The 23,541-nt window shown below is 36.4% G+C and overlaps 1 protein-coding gene across 1 annotated transcript in view; it reads right to left on the reverse strand.

The window, feature by feature from the left end:
• IFT57 (intraflagellar transport 57) overlaps positions 1-23,541 on the reverse strand; it is a 60,101-nt gene that overhangs the window by 2,907 nt on the left and 33,653 nt on the right. The window contains exons 6-9 of the mRNA XM_082839836.1: positions 23,174-23,296; positions 3,087-3,158; positions 2,167-2,298; positions 613-675 (exon numbers count right to left, since the gene is read on the reverse strand). Of these exons, the coding sequence (XP_082695962.1) occupies positions 613-675; positions 2,167-2,298; positions 3,087-3,158; positions 23,174-23,296 (390 nt within the window). The remainder of the gene's footprint in view (positions 1-612; positions 676-2,166; positions 2,299-3,086; positions 3,159-23,173; positions 23,297-23,541) is intronic.

Raw genomic sequence — 23,541 nt, forward strand, 5'->3', positions numbered from 1 at the left:
TACATGGGTAAGATCTAATATATAATATATATGTATTACTAATATAATTCATGTAGTATGTTATATGTTAGGTCTTACATCTCCTGCAAGATGATGAAAATAAATACACTATATGTAAATATTCCATAAGTTTTTAGAAGGGAAAGGGTTATAAGCCATTCCCAATTTGTGGACAGAGAAATACGCAGGATCACACACAAGTTACTAACAACAAGCACTAAAAACAAATCTTATATCTTAAAGACTAACATTAAAATTTATTATAAGACATTTAAGTCAATGCTTTACCTACTCTTCTATATATTAATTACAATTATGTTTTAAAAAAGATTAAGGAAGATTATAAATGTGCTAATATTATGAGCATGTGTTATGTTACATTTAGTAAAACAACTTCAGGCATTTTTGTGGAAACAAGTAGTATATAAATAGGTAATTGATTCACTGATAAGACAATTTAGGGATTTTCTCCTGAAGGAAAGGATTTAAGAGCCACAGGAGGCAATTACTAGAGGAAACAACCCACGGCAGTAGCAGATTAAACCATTCATGGCTCTGAACCATGGTACCCCGCTGACAGGTGAGAATCTGGCAGGAGCACACAGTATGTACCTCAGACAGGAGTCTGGTCCTTTCAGTTACTCCACCGTTTCCCTGCTGGTAACGCTCCCTTGCCTGAGGGAGAAAACATTTTGTTTAATGGCAAGTTCAAAACAGAAGCCCATGACTTAAATATGACCTCGTTGTGTTTGTAATTTTTGCATATCATTTTATGACAACGCCCCTCCTTGTTTGTGAATACTATTGTGAAAAGTGACATTTTAACGGTAGCTATTTTATGTCCCTCATAGGCACCATGTATTTAACAAGAGCACTATACAACGATGAACTACCTTAATTAACCTTCATATAATAATTGTGTAACTCACAGGGGCATGGTTCACAATAAAAACTGTCCTCAGCCACTCCTAAACAGTTTAGACAACGGCTCTTGGTCGATCTAATCTGCGTGCTATGCAGAGAAAACATGTTCTAAAAAATAAATCATAATACAGCATCAGAGTCAGTAAGTAATAAGGATTAACAAACAGTATGACAATATGGAATATGTCCTTGGGAACGAACTTAATCAATTATTTAATATCAGTGTTTGAGAGATACAGGGTGGCTTTAATCAGAGACTTTTTATAGCATTTTAGAAGTAAAAACATTTGCAAATAGACGTGTATATGTGTGAATAACTAATTAAACAAATAATAAAACAGTGAAGGTTACTTTCTGCTTGGTCTTTGAGAACTTCTGAAAGTATGGAAGTATCTCAAGTTTATTTCCATTTTTTTCTCCTTCTAACCTTGTCTGCTGAAAGAAAAAAATATGCCTTCAACTGACATTCGCAGTTGTTGAGGAAGACATTAGTAGTCTTCCTCAACATCAGGGAAGAGGGGGCATAAATCCCAAAGGAAAGCCTTTAGATCCCTACTGTTGGAACAAAGCACTGCTGCTTTCAAAGGCTGAAGGTTTTATTTTATTTTGGTAGAATTTCTAAAACTTTGAAAAGATTAAAAAATTTGCTCATTTAATTAAACTGCTTGCCTTCGAACGTGTCTTGCTTTCATATTCCTTATTATGTGGTTGTAAGCCACAATGGCAAGGATGTCTTTTCTCCCTGACACATGTAAATGCATACTATTCCACTTCCTCCTACTCAGACAGTAAATTAACAGCAGACTTAGAAACAAAACCAGGTGTCCTGACACTCTGTTCCTGTTCTAAGCCATGTTTCTCAGCAATATGACTTCTTTTACTTAAATCAAATGAAGAAATACATTTAAAGACTTCTAGGAGATAATTTCTATCACATGTAAAATGGAGATGACAAGTTGTATTTGCTTCCTAAAGTGGGCAGAGAATCAATGTGCTGCTGTTTGTGAAAAGTATTTCATGATTCTCAAATGAAAGGTCCTGTGTCGGGACTTCCCTGGAGGTCCAGTGATTAAGATTCTGCCTTCCAGTGCAGGAGGCACGGGTTCAATCCCTGGTTGGGGAAATCAGATCCCACATGCAGTGGGGTGAGGCTAAAAACTTAAAAAAAAAAAAAGTGCTGTGTCAAGTTTAGGGATTAGGGTCATTAATTGGAATGAACCCTGGATATCATTCCTCAGTTACCTCACTCAGCTGGGCTTGAGCTGCACGATATTCCTGAACCAAGTGCTCAAGCTGATTGTTGATGTACTTTTCTCGGCTGCCAATCTTCTCCAGAGTCCTGCTAATTTCACTATGAAGTTTGTCCAAAAGTCCCTAGAAATTTTAGTAGACAGAGAATTCACAAATATATTCTTCAAAAGTAGTTTTAAATGGGTTAAATCTCCCTCAATTCATCTCACAAATTCTCAACCACCAATGAAAAAGTAGTTTGAAATTTTCAGCAACAAAAAAGTCTGTAATGAAAATTATTTTAGTCACACTTTGCAGAATGTTAAAATAAAAAAGCACCTGGTAGTGTTAGTCAATTTATTTGTCCTTACGCAAATCTAAAATATATGTGAGTGGAATGTGCTTTATATAAAGTCCACAATCAAAGTAGGTAAGGGAATAACACAATTTTCTTATAGCACAATTCAAAGATGACTGGAATATTCCAGTTGGAAGTAGATCATTAAACTTATAGCTCTAGGCTGGGACCCATAACTTCTTACTCCAGCTTTGCTTCTTTGTGGTATTCTCCAAAAGTCCCTATTTCTGGCAGGGCAGCAAGCCTGGGAAGCTGTAGGTTCTAGGCGTTGCTGGGCTGATGCTGTTATCCCCTGAGATTCAGTGGGGAAAGAATGATGAAATGATTCTAATGTGCCTACCTATATATCTAGAGTATGTAATAATATACTAGGTATATATCATATTGCTTTTATACAGTTACCTTTCTTTAGTTGGTTTAAGTGTTAGGGCTGTTGAAACATAATATGGTACATTCAATCAGGAAACTCCTCAAGGGCAAGGATTGGGTCTTTTTTCCTTTCATGTTCTCTCTTAATAGGTATTACACAGATGAGTAAATGTACTCATGTACTCATCTGAAGTAATTCACATACCTTGGTCTCCTTTAGAGCAGATTCAATTCCACTTTTGTGCTGGTGCATTTGGTCAACATGGATTCTCCAATCCTATAGGCATAAGAGCATACAGGAACAAGTAAAACATACTACATTTCCACTACTTTTTTGAAGTTGTATCCTTTATTTTAATTACTTTGGTTGCTGCCCTATTTCAGGTAGGAGAGTCCTATATATAGCTTGCAATCAGATTGTAAAGAAATGTGTGTAGAGCACTTTACGATAAAAGGTTCTAAATAAATCTAAATTATTTTATGTATTCACAGAGTGATGTCTCACAATTTGAATGTAAATTATCCCTGCACTGCTGGTGGTTAATAGTTATGACTACCCATCAAAATGAAAAAAATTCTAATTGCTAGAAAAAAATACCTGTTTAAACAGTAACAATTATGTTTGCCAGAAGCAACTCTGGAATCAAGTAACATATATCAAATATTAGCTTGTCCCTTGAAATTAAAGTGGGACGCTTCTTTGGACTTTGGAATCTCTTTCTTAAGAAAGGAAGTCTGTAATGATAGTTAGAGTTCATATATTTCAGATGTATTGTACTACTGCTAGACCGATCTGAATTTGTGTGCATATATATATATATATATATTTTTTTTTTTTTTTTTTTTTTTTTTTTGCGGTACGCGGGCCTCTCACTGTTGTGGCCTCTCCCGTTGCGGAGCACAGGCTCCGGACGCGCAGGCTCAGTGGCCATGGCTCACGGGCCCAGCCGCTCCGCAGCATGTGGGATCTTCCCTGACCAGGGCACAAACCCGTGTCCCCTGCAACGGCAGGCGGACTCTCAACCACTGCGCCACCAGGGAAGCCCTGTGTGCATATTTGAACTCTCTAATCTAACATTTTAATTTCCTACAAAAGATCCTCAAAATGTTTTGGTTTACATTACTAAAGGTAACAATTTTAAGACTTGAGAAATACTCACCAGAAGAGAAAATATATTAAGGTGAGTTGGAGTAAGTGATGGAGCCAGGATATCCCTCAATCACACACATCTGCTTGCATGCCCTGACGCTCCACTTTGCTATCTACACTATTTAGTGAAGGAAAAACAATTTTGTGAATAATCCCATTCTACTGACTTCTTAACTTTGCAACGTGGGCCAGTGACCATAGGGTAAAAAAATCCTTGGGTACTTCACACATACCAATTATACAATTACATTACAGCTGCAAAGAACCTCAAAGAATATCTAGCCTGACCTTCATCATTGCAGAGATAGGCAAACAGAGGCCCAGCGACAGAAAGGGGCACACCCAAGGCCACAGAGGTGGTGGTACACCTGGGTCAGAAGCCAAATGCACTAATTCCCATGCAGCACCTTTTGGCAGTTCAGAGTTAATAAAAGGAGGAATTGGCTGCTTGACACCAGTGAAAGTGCTAGAGCAGAGAACAAACAGCACTTTCCTTTGTCCTTAAGCATTTTTCTGTCTCATGAGCGGAAAGTATCTCAGAATACAGAGCGTGGAAAGGACCTTGAAGGTCACCTACTCATCCGTCTAACAGTCATCTAGAGCAATGCCTTCATTTTGCAGTTGAGGGGACTGTTCACCACCTGTGACTACGGCTAGACAGATGCGGCCAGGAAACAGGCCCCTCCAGCTCAGCCAGTGAACACTGGAACAGGAAGGAGAAGCAACTGGCTGGCCTCCTGCAACGAGACCTAATATGGTTAAGCTTCAAAATGGAAACCTGCTTAAGCCCAAGCAAGCATCTTTATGAAAGATAATAAACCTAACAAGTATCATTATGTTAATCTTTTAAAGAAGTACTCATCCTGCCTGATTCCAAAAAGAATTTTAGAAGCTTAATAAACACCAAACTCAAGTATTCCTATCGGTCTCTGTCTCTGTCAATCGATATATATGTATATGTGTGTATATATACATATATAAATGTATAAACATACACACATATATATATATCTATACATATATTATATAGTTTTAAAATTTATTATAATTGATGTGTTTAAAATAGTTTGTGTTCTGCTTTTTCTATGCAGCATTATTTTCTATCCAGCAAATGTAAAAAATGTATTTTTTTCATGTTTTGATATTCAAAGTACTTTGAGAGAAGAAAACATGCCTGACTCATCTAAGAAGTATAACTATGATAATTTACGTTGATGGTAAGCTCCACGGAGGAGCTGGCATTTCAGTGGCACCTTGAAGCGTGAGTAGCATTTCAACACACTGGAAAGGAGGGGGAGAGTAAGGGTATTTTAGGCTGAGGGAGTAACAAGAACAAAGAAAAACAGGAAAGTATATAGGGAACAGGCAGCCTAGGCTGGCTAGAATATAACACAGAAAGTTCTTGGGGTGGGGTGTGGAAGGTGAATCACAAGGAAACAAAGCTGGAGAGGTAGGTTGAATTAGATCAAGGGCTTTAATTAAGGAGTGTGGATTTTATCCTGTAGATAATGGAGAGCTATCAACGACTTTTGGTTTCAGTTTTAAAGACAAGTCTGTGTTTTGGGAAAGTACAGAGTGAAGGACTGATTAGAAAGGCAAGAGACTGAAGACAGCAGACCAGTTAGGAGGTTGTGTCACGGTCCACATGACAGATTAGCAGGGGTTAATTAGAGCAGCGCTTGTAAGAATGGAAGGGAAAGGATGGATTCGAGGGACATTGCAGACACAGACTAGCAGCACTTGATTATTGACTAAGGGGAAGTGAGGGGTGGCTGAAGTGGAGGTGGGCCAGTAGAGAGAAGATGTTTGTAAGGTTTCTAGTCTGAGGAACTGAGAGGATAGTAATATCACAGTGTGACAAGAACAGAGTAGATTTCAGGGAGTCTGAATTATTAAGGAATTTGGTTTTGCACTTTTTAATTTGATAAGCCACTGGAACACTGTGTATTCTTATTGCCTTTCAAAGTGGAAAGCTAGTAATGATTTATAATTATCCATCAGGCAAATCTGAATGTTTGTTTCATTAAAATCTTCTAAGTGGACACACTTCCTGATGTACAGCTATTTTTATATAAGCTTTAAAAGTGTTCTTACCCTTTAACCCAGCAATTTCACCTCTAGAAATTATTTCCAAGGAAATAATTGGGGATACATACAAAGATCAATGTACAAGTTCTGTGTAAAACAGCAGAAGACTCTCTATCTAACAGTAGAGGACAATTTCAACTAATTTTGTAATGTTCATTTCATCCCTAAAAATAATGGGGTATGATACCATTTTTATAAAGCTCAAAGTAAAACTCAAGGATACACACTATTTGGAGATACACACATATGTGAAAACACACACACACGCACACACAAACACGAAGAAGAAGAGGCAGCAGCAGCTAATGACAGTACACAAACCAGGGGACAGTTGTTACCTAAAGGTGGGAAGGGGCAGCCGCAGAGCGGCACATAGGTAACTTCCAGGATATTGTAATGGTCTAGTTCTCAAGTTGGGTAGTGGTTTCATAAGTGATCGCTTTATTACTGGATTTTATAATTCTATATGATTGCATATTAAATACATTAGTATTGTATATTGAAATGTTAAATTCATGTTCCCCAAAATATTTCATAGTCAGAAAAAATGCATGTTAACAACATACAGTAATGTGGAAAAACACTGCCAAAGAGTATATTCATTAGCTGTCCAATTTAGTAAAAATTAATATTTGTGTATATCTGTATGTGTGTATTAACACAGGGATTTGAATACTGGTGTTTTTAATTTCTTCCTCATCCTAACAACATTTTCCAAATTTCCTATAAGAGAATTTTGTCACTTTTAATCATCCGGGGAAAAAATGTCAAAAACTTTCTGGGTGCCCAAGACGTTTCCTAAAGGGGTTTAATATAGTTATAACAGAGAACATAAATGACTGTACTTGTAACAGTTTAAAGACATGAATACACAGCTTTTAAAAAACTGCAACTGAGATGGTTAAAAACTTTACAAACGTTTGTGGTAAGAATGGAGAATATAGGTTTTAATGATATGTAAGGATTTGATCCTCCAAATAAGTAACAGTAAAAGGAACTGTTAATAATAACTATTCTTAAATAAGAGAGAATCCATTGGGTTACAATGCACTTTTAAACATCTTTCCTTACTTGAGACTCACAAAGGTTTGGAGCACTAAGTACATATTCTCATCCCTTCCTTTTCACCACTATCCTTCCCTGTAAGAGGGTTATGTGACTTGCTCGCTGGTTGTGGGAGGACTGCACTTCACTGCTCCAGTGATGCCGGCCTTGGTCATGTGCTTCTCTTCGGCCAGTAGAATGATGATGGACATGGCCTATGCCAGGACTGTGCAGAAGCTGTAAGAGGCATCCACCAGCTCTCTTGCCCTTTCTTTCAGCCATGATAATAGGCATGCCCCACAGAGGGGTTTATCCTTTAGGTCTGGGAATATGAAACATGGAACATAGCTGGAATAGAGCCACAGCTGTGCCACGCTTTGGCAGATGTGTATCTTGAGTGAGAATAAATGTATGCTATTCTTATTGTAAACCACTGTGATTTGGGGGTGGTTTGTTATACCAAAAAACTGACTATATGTACATAATTTATAGGGACAAAAAAGAATCAGATAGGTTAAATGACCTTTCCAAAGTTTTATGTCTGGAAAGCGGAAAGCACTCCATACCAGTGCTTTTCCCACATATTATATGCTGCTTTTCTTTATGATAAAATGAACTACCAAAGAGTATCTAAGGTAAACCAAGAATTCTTTCTGTTATATATCAAGTGAGACCACATGGGCCACTGGAGGTTACTAGTCACCTATCCCAAAGTGCTCTACGTGTGTGTCTATTAAGCATCATTTCTGCTCTCTGTTGAAGTTGAGTTTTTCACCTAATCTAGCACATTTCCTCTCTATGGAAATGAGAAGACTAATAACGATATAGAATATCATTTCTTTAGACTTTCTATTTTTAAAAATCCTTTCATACAAACTCTCATGTGTAATTCTCTCTGTCACCTGTGAGGTAGATGGCAAAGGTATTGTTGAACTATAACCCCCCTCCTGGCTCCAAATTCTTTAGCACCAAATTATATATCTCCCTTTTTCAGAAACTGGAGAATTGTGATGACATCTCTGCACATGGTGATTCACAGTATACCATAAAATCACAACGTATGAGATCTTTTTGCAGAAGTTAAGGTGACTGGAAGACTATATGGATCTCTGGGTTTTCCTTCAACAGAACAGCACCTGAACAGTTTCCTTTGCGGACACAGAGACATTTTGTTTCTTTGCCTGGATCTCCAGCTCAGTGCTTAAAGTACCTCTCTGAAACTGCAGGGGAAAGACAGACTGAAACATGAGCTAAGCATGGCAAATGGAACGTCTATCTGTGTATAAGTTACACTAATTTACAACTTGTGAAATGTCAAACTCTCAGGTTTTTTTTCACCCAAGTTTGAGCTTCTTTACGTGTGGAGAGGCAGAGTGCCAAAGGACTCTTGATACAGAAAAGCTGAGGAAGGCACCTTCATGTGTACTGGGATGGTTTTCTCCTGGGCTCACGAAAAGTCCATGCCAGAGCACAGCTGACTCTGGCAGCAGGGGCCCTGCCTCTCTCCCAAGGGCAGGCGCAGGGCCCCAAGGCTCTGACGTGCCTTGAATTGCTGTCCATCACAAAATGCAACTTCTGCCATATACCCCACTTTTCTCCTCTATTCTTACTGTTCCTCCCTCAATTCTGTTATGAATAATTAGTGATGAAATCTTAATTCATTGTTCTGCTTTTGCAGTTTTATTTTAATGAATATAAAAATATTTACAAGGGCTTTTTATGGGCTCCCTCCATTAAAGGTGCCTAACCCATTTTTTTCTTAATCATCTTAGGCCTTTTTTCTTAATCATCTTAGGCCTTAATTTTCTTAGGCCTTTGTTTTAGCTCTGAATTCACTTTCTCTAGGGCTTTTCAAGATCACCCTGGGGAGGAAATCCTATGTACTTCACATCCATTTTGATATCTTTTTAAGTCTAATAACAACAACTTCCATGTTAACATTCAAGGAAGGCTTCATAAGTGTCAGGCACTATGCTCAGCACTGTTCGTACATCATCACATACGATTCTCTTAAAAACTTTATGAGGGTATTGAGATGCAGCTACTTTAAAGTAGGCTTCCCAAGCCCACACAGTGGTAGAGCCTAAACCTGCAAAGACCACTATATCATATCATGTCATTCCCCTGAGGAAATGCAGTAAAGCCATAACTAAAAATTTTAATGGGGCAATGGTTAAAGGAGACTTTAGTTTTATCTTTAATATTTGAATTTTTATAAGAATGTATTTATATATCAACTGTATAGTGAAAAAATATATTTAAAACATTTTAGGATAAACATATATATATAATTAAAAACTTTCTCACAAAGAAATAGCCACACCTACATGGCTTTATCAGTGAATTTTCTCAAACATTTAAGAAAGAAATAACAGCAACCTTGTATGAATTCTACCAGAGAACAGGAAAAAAAGGGAGAGCAATTGCCAACTTGTTTTATAAGAACTGCATAGCATTACACTAAAACCTGACAAAGTCACCTAAAAAACAAGAAAATTAAAGATTAATATCTTTTGTAAACAGATATAAAAATCCTCAACAAAATACCAGGAAATAGAATCCAGTAATATACAAAAAGGTAATATAACATGATTAAGTTGCATTTATTCCAAAATGCAAGGTTAGTTTAATACTCAAAAATCAACCATTATATACAGTATTGTAAGCCATATTCATACTGCTTTACATTAGATCTCCAGAATGTATTCATTTTGCATAATGGAAACTTTGTATCCTTTAATCATCTCTCTCCATTTTCCCTTATCCCCAGCCCCTGGCAACCACCATTCTACTACATGCTTCTATGAATTTGACTATTTCAGATTCCTCTTATAACAGAGATCATACAATGTTTGTCTTTCTGCGTCTGGTTTATTTCACTTAGCATAATGTCTTCTAGCTTCATCCATGTTGTCACAAAAGTCAGGATTTCCTTTATTTTTAAAGCTGAATATTATTTCATGTCTGTATAATATTGCATTGTATGGATATACAATGTTTACTTTATTCATTCATCAATTGATGGACATTGGTGTTATTTCCGCCTTTTGGCTATTATGAGTAATACTGTTATTAAACCCACGTATCTGTGGTCAACTGATTTTCAACGAGGGGGCCAAGACCATTCAATGGGAAAAGAACAGTCATTCCAACAAATAGTCATGAGGCAACTGGATATCCATATTCAGAACAATGAATTTGGACCTGTACTTCACACAAAATGTAAAAATTAATGCAAAATGAATCAAAGACCTAAATATAAGAGCTGAAACTAGAAAACTCTTGGGAGGAAAAATGGGTGTAAGTCTTCATGAGTTTGGATTAGACAAGGACTTCTTAATTATGACATCAAAAGCACAAGCAACAAAAGAAAACACAGATAAGTTGAACTTCACTGGAATTAAAATCTTTGGCTCAAAGGGAACCATCAAAAAAGTGAAAAGGTAACCCACAGAAGGGGAAGCAATGTTTACAAATCATATAATTGATAATGGGATAGTACCCATTATATATAAACAATTCTTATAACGCAAGACGAAAGACAAATAACCCAATTTAAAATATGAGTAAAAGACTCAAACAGCCATTTTTTCCAAGGAAGATACACAAATAGTTAACAAGTACTTGAAAAGATACTCAGCATCATTAGTCATCAGGGAAGAGTTTTAAAACCACAATGAAATACCACTTTATATCCACTAGGAAGGTGATTTTTTTAAAAAAAGGAAAAGGAAATTAACAAGTTTTAACAAAGATGTGGAGAAATTGGAATCCTAAATTCTTTGCTGGTAGGAATGTAAAATGGTACAGCCCCTGTGGAAAACACTTGGTATTTCCTCAAAAAGTTGATAAAGTTACCATACAATCTAGCATTTCCACTTGTTGGAATTGCTGCCAAGTACACGAAGACAACTGAAGACATATGTTCATACAAAAACCAGCACCATAAACTTTCACAGCCAGTGACAAACTGTGTCTGCTTTAAGCCTACCTCCTTCTCCTTCCTCAGCTTTTTTCATGCTTCAATTTTCTTTCTCATTTGGGAGTAAAAGTTCTTTTTGTGGAAACACTTTGCTTTTTTATTGAATATATTTAATATATTTTGTTCTAACAAAAATTCATTTATTTGTGTTTTGGTTTTGCCTTGCTATATTGTAAATGATAACATTTATGGCCTGACATACAAACAATACATGTTATTGCATAAAAGTCAACTGCTTGTTAACAAATATATTGATTGTTTAGCAATAAAATGGAGAGAGTAAAAAAAAAAAATCAACCATTATAATCCACCATAACAAGAGAGAAAAAAAGAGGAGATAAGTCAAATGGTCATCTCAATAGATGAAGGAAAAAAAAAAACAATCACTTGAAAAAATTTGACATCCATTCATAACAATAACTCAGCAAACTGGGAACCAAAGGAAAGTTCCTTAATCTACCTTATGATATTTGTGAAAGTCATAAAGCTAACATCATCCTGAATGGTAAAACTGAAATACTGAAAGCTTTCCCCCTGCTAATGTCACTTATATCCAACACAGACTAGGTATTTCAAGCAAGATAAAGGAAATAAAAGGGATAAGCTTGTAAAGAAAGAAATGAGATTGATGTTATTTGCAGATGATATAATTGTATACACAGAAAATGCAAAAGAATCTACAGGCTTACGGTTAGAATAAGTGAATTTAGCAAGTTTGCTGAAGATGTATACAAATACACACACACAGAGAAATGTATTTTTATATAACAGCAACAAATAAACAGAAAAGAAAATCTAAAAGATACCACTGAAACAAATAGCCCGATGTAATAGAACAGAATGTCCAGATACAGACCCTCACAAGCATGTTCTCTTTTTATGACAAAGCAGAGCACTGGTAAAAGGATAACCTTTTCAATAAACTGGGTCAGCTGCATATACATACGAAAACCAAATAAATCTTGAGCTCTACCTCACACCCTCATACTGTACACAAGAATAAATGCTAGATGGACTGCAGATCTCACTGCAAAAGGTGAAACAATACAGCATCAAAAGGAAAACAGGAGAATATGTTCATAACACCGGGGGAAGCAAAGATTCTTAAACATAGACTTAAATAAAGAGTAAACGAAGATTCTTTAAACAAAGATTAAAACATAAATATTAGCCATACTCCACTCCCCGCAAAAGAGATCATTTTGAGTATATTAAAATTAAGCCGCCTTTATCATAATACACCAATAAGAGTGAAAAGGAAGCTAAAGAGTAGATATTTGCAATACATATAGCTGACAAGGGACTCATATCCAGAGTATATAAAGAACTTCTATAAATCAAAAGAAAAAGCAGATAAGCCAATAGCAAAAGACAAAAGAGAATATCCAATTGCCAGATAAACATATGGAAAGGGGCGCAATTTCATCAGTCATCAGGAAAATGCATATTAAAATGACAGTGAGACATCACAACAAACCTACCAGGATGACTAAAATAAAAACGACTGAACCAATACTAAATGTTGATGAAGACGGGGAGCAACTGGAACTTTCAGATACTGCTAGGAGTATAAATTTGTATAACCACTTCAAATATGCAGACACTATGACCCAGCAATTTCACTCTCAGCAGAAACTGCAGGAGAAAGGTGTACTTACGTTTCCCAAAAGACACTTCAAGACTTTTCAAATCAGCATTATTTAAGTCACAAACTATAAACAACTCACATAAGCCAGATGTGGGCTCCCCTGGAAGGGCACAACCTTGAGTTAGGCAGCTCTGCACTGACGGAGCAGACAGCTGGAGGTTGTCTGCTGACCGCACTCTGCAGCTGGGCGGCAAGTCCTTGTTTGGAAGGGGATCTGGACAATTCATCTCTGTTTTAACCACAGGGAGACAGACTTAGTTATTAAAATGATAACTGTAGCTGCAGTGGTAGAAAGGTAGGGCCAAGGGTGAGCTGCAGTCCCAAAGTGATCAGTCTCAAGATTTCACTGTGGAATACTGATGTTCCTGTGACACGTTTAATACTCCATCCACAGTGAATGATAAAATTCTCTGGAAATCTGCTGGCAAGAAATCAGGTTAAATGAAAGAGGCAGAGAAGACAGCTTGATAGAAGGAGTTGCATATGTCTAAGTTCACTGTAGCAAATATTTTGGGGACAGGTCAATAATTTATCATTCTCTTTGCAAGGATATGAGCAGCATATTTCCCTCCTCTACCCAGAACACTCCTTTCTCTAATGACAGAACATTATTTGTATTCCCTCCTTTTGCCACTTTGCACAAGCAGTTTTGCCATCTCTTCTTCCTGTTCTAATTGTTAGATTAATTTGCAGCTTCATCACTGCTCACATTTATGTGTGTATTTGTGTGTGTGTACGTGTGAGAGAGAAAGAGAGAGACTGTCCATTAAATTAAGTAACTTTTTCATGAGATTACTTTCTTAATGAAAAATGCCCATCAGGTTGCAGGATAGTTGCAGAGTGTGGCTTTCCTAAATTTTTAAATGTGACATTTTTCTTTAATTGTCAGCAGCTTTAAGTCTTCTGTGGTATACACCTTTGTGGTGTGAGAGCATGATTTTTCTTCATAAGTGTTCAAAGAACTAGACATACGACCTAGGAAGAGTTCAGTATGTACGTGTGCTGTATGCTGTATGTGTGTGTTTGTTGCAGGGGGTGTGGCAATCAAGCTGGAAACATATGTTTCCTCGGGAAAGTTCTTGCTTTCTAGATATTGTTCTTGTAGACAAAAATAATACGTGTGCATAGAGGGTAAGCAAAGGCTATGATAACAATCACTGGGATTCTCACACCTGCCTGTAATTGAACTGAAACTGGAGATCCATAATCTCTCCATAAAATACCTTGTTAGTAAAATGATTACATTTCTAATGTGTGCTCAGAAATTATCTTTACTACCATCTGCTACTAAGCATTTTCACATGTTGACTCAGACTTATTATTCATGCTTATTCTATCCACACCCCTTTTCTATGGGCCACACAAATCTTCCGGGCGAGGTTTTCCAGACTTTAGAAGGCATTGCAAGCCTTGAGAAGAGATTTGGCAAGGCAGAGATTGGGGGCCTTCTGAGAATGCAGGAACACCCTTAGGCTGACTCAGAATGTCACTGTTTCACAGGATGCTGAGGAACCATGGTGGAGAGCTGGAAGAGATGACCTCGCCGGTCCCTCTCAACTTTGAGAATCTACTAATCAAAACTTTGATCTCATACTGATACTCAAAAAACAAAAACTGAAAAAATGGAGTCATCTCCATATCTGAAGAACTAAGAAACATTAAGTCACTACCTTGGCCTAAAGAAACAATCACATATAATGGGAAGAAGACTATGGGGGTAACAATTTGTCCAAATATTAAGAAATTTGTAATAAAACACTCTGATAGTGAGAACCGCTCTAATACTGTTGATTGGAAAAATGAGTCAAGGCAATTAAAAAGTGCACTTTATAGGGAGGTCCATACGATACATGGTTTCTGCTTCAATTCATATTTTATATTAAGTAAAAGGAAACATGAAATTATACTTTGTAATAATGATGTATTTAGGCTAGAAATTTCAATTATAATCAATGTATATTAACTCAATGCTCTCAATCACAAATGTCTATTTGAGGTATATCTACCGTGAGGCATTAGTAACTTTCCTCCTTAGCATTTACATAACATGCAGTCTTTATTGGTTATTTCCTTAAAAATCTACCACTGTTGATGCTCTTTAGTTAGAGATGATGGTAATCTCTAAAGCAAAAACACTTGTTCTCCTATTTCAACTTGTGATAAATGAAACCTTTACGGATCCAGCTGAAACATTTATCATGCTCAGGGTAAATAGGAAGGAAGGCATCATCAACTAACTTTAAACACAGAATACCCTGAATGTTCAACAAGACTGGGACAAAAGCAGCTGAAAATCATTTCCAGTTGCTTAAGGATGGCTGGGTTTTTCTACACCCCTATGCAGTATTTTCAAATGTATAATTTAAGCATAGTATTCTTTCCCACAACCCTGTCCATGACCTACATGCTACAAAGGAAAACAAAATGTTGACCTTGAGAATACAACTTAAAGTCCACCAAATAACACCATATTTTAAAAATAACACAAAAATCCAAAACGGTATTCTGTTTTGTGTAGCCTCCCTTAAAGAAAGCTTGCCTGTAAAAGTCCATCAGTGAATACTTCCCCTCATTCTCTGAGACGACGTGGCAGTTGAGTAATCACACCGGCTGCTCTAAAAATGTATGTGTGTCTAGTTAATTTAGGCAGTTTATTTTGATAGCATTCACCTCTTTCTGATTACAGCAGGTGTTTCAAGGATAAATTTGCTGAAAATTGTATTTTGTTTAAACAACAGCAGCATGTACATTTATGGCCTGACTATATTAAAAAGCATTTACTGTCTGGCAGCAATGGATACAATTACAAACATTTGTGACAGTAACTGGAGCTATTACTCCTGCATGGAGTCTCATGAAGACCAACTTATTGCCACCTGTATTTACATGTGTTACTGGTAATTGCAAAAGCTGATTTTTAAAAATTTGGTTCCTTATTTTTTAGAAATTGTGTGACTATGTTTCAACAAAAGGTCTACCAGAACATCTGTAAGAATTATAAACGTGGTTTCTCCGTTATTTAAATAACAGGCAGAATTCCATTTTATGAGGAACATATATGTAAAAGGTATTCCTGTATCCTAGCCCACAGAATATATTATACTTTTTTGGTCATGACTGCAAGAAACCTATCAATATAGCCTATCCGGCAACCAGAGTACAAGTCTTGGGAAATGCTCTTTACTCCAAAACTATAATAATTTATAAACCCCTACAGGTCAGAAATATTTAGAAAGCTAAATTTTATTACTCTGCATCCAAACACAGTGATGGCAGAAGGTCAAAGCAAGTTGACCTTCCACTGCTTCGGAATGAAAGAAAATACCCTCCATTGCTTCCAGATACAGATTTGTCTACAAGAGTGAAAAGAGGAAGCCTACCATTGTCCATTTCTGCATAATTTGGCTTCCAATTTCAAGAGACTTAGATCTAATATGGCAATTCTGTGGTCCTCCCAGGTTCATTTAAATGGAATTCCACCTGCTGATTAATGAAGGCCTCTCTATTCCCTCTTAGGTTTTAGCTCTCACAGTGACTAGAGAGCCCAAGGGCTCAAGACTATTGTCATGATTCCATCCTTAGCAGAAAGACTCCCAAAAGGTTTCCTGCTGTGAATTACCCAAGGCAACACCTGTACGGTTTATTTACATTAAAACGAAATCCAATTGCTTAGAGTTGAAATTTTAAGTTTAAGGTTCTTTTTACAACTGCAACCTTCAGAAAGTTGGACACTGAAGAACAGTTAAGGATGTAAAAAAGCAGTTCAGTGAAGCAAAGACTTGAAATAATTAGACACACATGCTGTAGTACTTCCTAAGCCTTAAATAAAAAATAATCTCTTTATCTAAATTCCTTGTAATGAACCTGAAGATTTACATAATTACTAAAGACATTTTGGTGGAATGAAGGGGGTACCTAGCCAACTATCTTTTAAAACAACAAAGCAGGAAACATTTAATTATAATTTGGAAAAAAGTCTATTTAAGTCATTAATCAAAATTCTAATTACAATATCCACAGGGCATTAAAGCATGATAGAACATTTGTTCATTGCATTATATACCTAATATTAAATCATTACAATATACAATCTTTTAGGAATAAATACTGCATAATTGAAAAAAAAGGGCCTATGTAAGGTTTCGTTGAAAACTGATTTCACGCTTGCTGCTCTTCTTTAATTCTGGGGAACAGAAATAAATATTATTAATGATTACTTAGTTTCTTTGTAAAAACCCCTGACTTGAAAAAAATCATTCTCCTGATAAAGATTAATAAGAGTGACCATTTTAAGAAGACACTTTCCCTCGGTTCAATGAATGAAGTTGAGAAACTGAACATACAAATGGACAACAGATAACAGCTAGATCATTACCCAAAATATTTAGAATCCTGACCCACAATCTGTGGCACCTAGTCCAGGAAGCCAAATATAACCTCTGTAGCAACTGACTTCTGTAGCAAGGACTTTGTAATTGTCAGCTTCCCCAATTTTTGCTCAAACCGCACTCTCCCGCCCCGCCCCGCATTTCCAATGTAGGACCAATTAGACGAAGCCAAGTATCCTCCCCTAACCAATCACATGAGAGGCCCTGCTTCTAGTGAGCCCACCTCCAAATTTCTAGTCACATATGAACATACTTGAAGCCTTCCCTTTTTTCCACTACACGTCTTTCAAATTCTCCTGCGTGCCTTAAGTTCTCTGCCGACGCAAGTAGTGATGGCTGACTCCCTTGCTATGGCAAGCTCTGAATAGCCTCTGCCTGTTCTCATTTAGGCGGCTTCTGTTTATTTCCACAAAGCCAAATAAAAGCTTGCTGTTTTTAATAGTAAAACAGAAACTAAAAAAGATAGAATAATTTTCCTCAAGAAACGGCATTAATTATTTATTTAGCAATCAAAATTAATCAAAAATACAGACAGTGAAATCTATATGAATATGCATTCACATTTTCTTTCTATTCCCCTAGAAATAGAGGACATGCAGAATTCTTTCGCAGCTCAGCTTCAACCATTTTATTATTCAACTCAGCAACTGTCAACTGACTCACTTAAAAGTTTAAAAAATTACTATTATGGAATTTAAAATATTTCAATCAAGTAGGAAATATTACCCTTCAATAATTATCATAAAGTACCCTGAGGAAGAGCCCCTCACACGGTTAAAAACAGGTAAAAGCAGCTACAACCTACAGGCTGGTCTGACAGTACATTCTTGCAGCAATGAGTAAGTATACAAGATTTCTAAATTTCATTTTCTATTTAATCTTCATTTCTGCTTCTTGCTCTCCATGTTTTCTCTTTCAGCTGGATTTCCAAATTCAACAACCACTTGTTCTCTAAAATGACCCACTGGCCGATCCATTTCTTGCTAGTGGTCTGTGTTCTCAGATCTTCTGGTCCTTAGGCTTGCCCATATCCTAAGCATCAGTTCCTGCAGGACAATGCCCTGTCATTTCTCCACCCAGATCCTAGAGCTCCTGGTTTGACCCCAACCTGCTGAGCTTGGCCAAGCCATCTCCCTACTAAGCACTCAGCTGGAGATTGACAGTAACCTTCTAGCACTACAGCCAGCCATCTAAAGGTATGGTTTGTAATTTTTAAGGATATGTGGAAATGCTCATGATGAAATGATATGTTAAAAAAAGAGGTAAAATCTCAGCACCATACATAAAAGCACACAGAAATAGTGGTCAACATATATTAAGTGATGCTTCTGGCACCATTCTAAGTGCTTTAGATATGTTAATTCATTTAATACTTTTTTTTTTTTTTTTCAGTACACGGGCCTCCCACTGTTGTGGCCTCTCCCATTGCGGAGCACAGGCTCCGGACGCGCAGGCTCAGTGGCCATGGCTCACAGGTCTAGCCGCTCCACAGCATGTGGGATCTTCCCAGACTGGGGCACAAACCCGTGTCCCCTGCATCGGCAGGCGGACTCTCAACCACTGCGCCACCAGGGAAGCCCCCTTTTTTTTTTTCATTTAATACTTTTAATAACTTTGTTGAGGTAAGCTTTATAATGAATTCCATTTTACAGATGAGGAAACTGAGGCACAGAGTGGTTGTGTAACCTACCCACAGGTTCCAACCGCTAATAAGTGTTAGACTCAAGATGAGTACTCAAGTGTCCTGAGTTTAGAATTTGTGCTTTTCACCAGTATGCTATATTGTCACTAATTGAATAGGTAAGAGCCTGGGTTGGAGGTTCAAATATCATATCTGTCACTTACTAGGCAGAGGCAAATAACTTCTCTGTGTTTCAGTTTCCTCATCTGTAGTAAAAGGTACCTGCATATCATAGGGCAGTGGAAAGGATTAAATGAGTCAATGTACGTAGTGCTAAGAACAGCACTTGGCACAATGCAAACACTTAGTAAATATCATTTATTATTATTATTTTCATCATATCATATATACCTTTACTAAGGAAAAAATTAGAAAGATTTACCAAAGTGATACTTATATGAATCCAATTACACCCTAGGTAAAAATATAAGGCTGATTGTTATCAATATTCCCTTAAGTGATGGAAGCATTAGGGCAGGAATTTTGTAAATTCTTCCTGAATACTGATACAGATACAAACCTAAGAGAGCTATCATAGAATACAATAATATTACAAAACAATATTGTAACATAACAATAATTAACATTTATTAGGCAGTAACTATGTGTCAGACACTGTTCTTGTTTCTTTACAACTCCTCCATGAGGTAAGGAATATAATTAGTCCCATTTTACAGATGAGGAAAGGAGGAACAGAGAGCTATAGTAGCTTGCCCTAGATCACACAGCTAGTAAGTGGTAGAAATATGAATTTTGGGTGTCAAGGGAAGGTGTGTGAGACAGGCTCCATCCTCTCTGGGTCTTTATAGCTACCAAAGTTCTACTAAGTTTCTGAAACTCTGGGTCAATAAATCAGGATTTGATGGTGGGACTAAATGTGTAATCCCTAGCTTCTAATTCACAGTACACTACCTGCCTCCTCTCCCCTTGAAATATTACTTCTGTATTATTTTTATAATTAACAACAAAATTGTGTTTTAAAATGACTCAGAGATTAGGATAATTCTTGACCAGTTACAGATTTAAGTCTAGTGAGTATAATCACAGATGTTTGCTCTTAGTTTTAAATTCCTCCAGCGTAGTTATATAACACTTGTGGGCACTACTATGGGGTCTAATAAAGAACAATAAAAAAAAGATAAAAAAAATCAGAAAAGGAAAGAGTTAGAGAAATAAAGAGTAAAAAAAAAAAAGAAAGGAAAGAACAAAAAGTCCAGGATGTATTATACTCGTAGACGATTTTATTAGGTGGCACCGACATCCACTCTAGTTTAGGTGTCCTCAGACTGCCCTTTTAAGGAATTGATGCCTGAGCCTTACTCACTTGGTCAGAACTGAGGCCTTAACTAGGGTTGGCTAATGACCTGGTTAATGACCCAGGATTTGGCTGAATTTATCAACTCTCTTGGCAAAACTTCTGACTGTCTTCAGATACATTATTCCAAATTGAGGCAGATCTGAGATGGGTATATAGCTACTCTAGAAGTAATCACCAGGAGCATTCTCTATACCCAGCTCTAAAAAGGGAACTGCTAATACAGTCCATTCAAGCCAGCATATGACAAAAATCCTTTATCTTCAGTTGTGGAATGTATTATTTGTAGTTTTGGCAACATACTTATTTTCCCAGTTGTAATTTGTTTAAGCTAATATTAAAATTTATTTGCATTCTTTGAGAACTGGTAATAGTAACAAGTAGTGCCAGAAACAAGAATAAGCTAGCCTAGCAATAAAAACCTGATTACATTATGAAGAATATACAAAATAAAATACTGGTGTATGACAGGATGTCATCAAGCATACAGACTATAATATGCAAAAAGAACGGAAAAGAAGATTTACTTTTTTAATATAATACACTGCTGGGAAGCATACAAGGACTGAAATGAACCTGTGAGGAAAAAAAAGCAAAACATTTGATCTGGTGCCAAATAAATATGGGACTTTTTTTTACTTCTAACACAAGGTAATTTTAAAGAAATTTATCATTGTTTTAAATAGTGCTGACCCTATATTACTTATCTCCTACATCTCTATGCTACTTAAAAATTAATGTAACAGTGATCAGTAAAACACATTGATCTGAAAGTAATTAATTCCTTTTCTTCCCCCTCAAACATGAAGTTGAAATCTTGAAAGGTCCTAAATGGCCTGCAGTGAGTAAGAGGTTATTGTTTTGTCCAAAAGTAAAGGAGAGGGTTTGGTTTTGGTAGAGTTAGGAGTTGAAGAAGAATGGGATCAACCATGATTCTGGTGTCAACACTTCCTGATTAAGGAGGATAATGAGTCCGTGAGAAACCACATGTATAACCAGATTACTTTATTTCTGAGACATGAAAAACATTTCTCTATTCATTAGCCCCTTATTTTCTCAAATCAATGTATAATTTTATTTTTCTTAAGTAAGCTGAATAAAGAATTGACCCTAAAGCTGTAATTCCCATTTGCTACAGCTGAAATACTTAGGAGAAAGAAGGGTTTACGAAACACTGGACACAAGGACCAAATTATCCAGAGAAGAATTCTGAAAAAGCAATCAAATAGGACTCTATGTCAGTATTTTTACCACAAAAATCTAAACTCAAAATGACATTCACATATTCGAAAAAATACCAACCCCCCCCCCAAAACTTTATCTGACATTTTCGAATGTTGCCTGTAACACGGACTGTATAATTAATGACACAGTATATCCTCATAAGATCAAGGCTGGTAATGAATGGCATGAGACTAAGAGTCCAACTCCGAATTAGTTAATTCTTCCCAAAATCAGGAGAACATTGATTCTTTAAGAATCCAGGATTTTGACTACTGCAGTATTGGTTTATAAAACTGTATAGGTTAGCAGTTACATTTATATTCTCTCTTTCTTTACTCAGTTACTTCTACTATGTGGAGATCAATGACAGTTCTTAAAAAAAAAACACACACTCGTGTGATCCTATTAGATTTTAAGTGAGATGTTTGATTTCAAGAGTTTACTTATCTTGAAAGTAAACAAATTAAACTTGCTTCCTCACGGGACTAAGATGTACTTGAGAGTTCCCAACTACACAATTATTTTAACATGTTGTTCTAACTACAGTCACAATAATAGTGATGTTTAATTGTATGAAGAAAATTTGTTCTGACAAAACTAAAGAATCAGAAATTACATTTTCACAAAAAAATTCCATTTTTGAAAATTATGACTTCCAGCAGAGATCAAATCAGGAAAGAAATTCTTATTAATATGTATTTACATATGAGAGATGCATAAACAGAGAATTTACCCCCAATGTACTCAAATAATAGCTGTCCTCCATAATGACTGGGTAAATATATTGTAAACAGGCTGTAGGATTTGCCCACTTACTCCAGATAAAGCTTGTTCCACAGCTGTTCACAGTCCAGGAAGACCTCTGTTGTCCTTATCTTATTTTAGGACTGCCCTAGGAGTCTAGGCTACTTCTCAGCTTCTCTAGGATACAGTTCTCCATGCCCAAATCCAGGCAATTGAAGTATGAATTAGCTTCCAAGGCACTGAAAACAGCAATCTTTGTATAGCTGCTACTTTGGGGAGCAGACATACAACCACATTTGTAGAGTGACAAGTTTCCCTAGAACCTTGTTCCATAATTCTGGGGCTTGTCTCTAGCCTCCAAGGATAAAAATCCTTGAATTTTTTTTACCTAGATGTCTCTCTAGCCCCTTTTATAGAGATTATTATAATACTAATAAGAGTAGTATTGTCTAGTCACCTATTAGCTTGTTCTGAAGTTCTTACTCATAAATTGTAGGAAAAAAGTAAGCAGAAACTTGATTAAATGGGCCAGTTCATCTGGCCTAATCCCCAAATCTTTATTGCATATGATTTCTTGATTATGTTCTTAATATTAAACTTTTAATCACGTGTACTGAGTAGATTATGTAAGGTAGCTTCCAGGATGTCTTCTGTTTTGTCAACCAGCAGAGTTCTAAACCATTTTTTAACTCTAGTCAGTTAGTATACAGTCACAGAATTCCAATTTCATTCACTATTCACCTAAACAAAATATGATTGCCAAGAAAATATATCAAAATGTATTGAGAAAATACGCCTTAATCCTAGGGAAATGTGATGCGTTCCAAATCATTTTAAAGATACACTCCTTGCTTTGTGGGCCATATTACATTATTTATTCATTCAACAGCAATTTATTAAATCTCTATTAAAATAAAACATTGGAAACTGAATCCCTTCTTAAATCACTTTTGTAACTGGGAGTACCCTTGACCCTGAAATGGCCTTATAAAAATCTATCTGAACAAAATATGTTCTCTCTTCTATACCTTATTGTCAGTCCTGATCGTGACTTTCAGTTGTGGTAGTACACGTTCCACTTCTAGATTCCATTCCGCAGCATCTGTTGTGGATTCCAAAATATCTTCTTGTTTGGCAGACTCGTTCATATCCTAAGAAAGGAAAGATATCACAGGATTGAGAGTTTATAAAAAGAAATGGTAAAATTTTGAGGCATTTTAGCAGCACTGCACAATTTATATCAAGCATGGTAGTATTAAAATTACAGCGGCAGAAGAAATTTTTTTCTGTCCTCTTATCCATGTTGAAAGAAAATGATGCACCAACCTGGTAGAACAGAAAAGTTAGTATTTATAAAAGAAGCAAATATGTGATTTAACTATTTTTACAAAGAATA

This window comes from Leucopleurus acutus, assembly GCF_964270905.1.
Source record: "Leucopleurus acutus genome assembly, chromosome: 5".
NCBI classification, from domain to species: domain Eukaryota; kingdom Metazoa; phylum Chordata; class Mammalia; order Artiodactyla; family Delphinidae; genus Leucopleurus; species Leucopleurus acutus.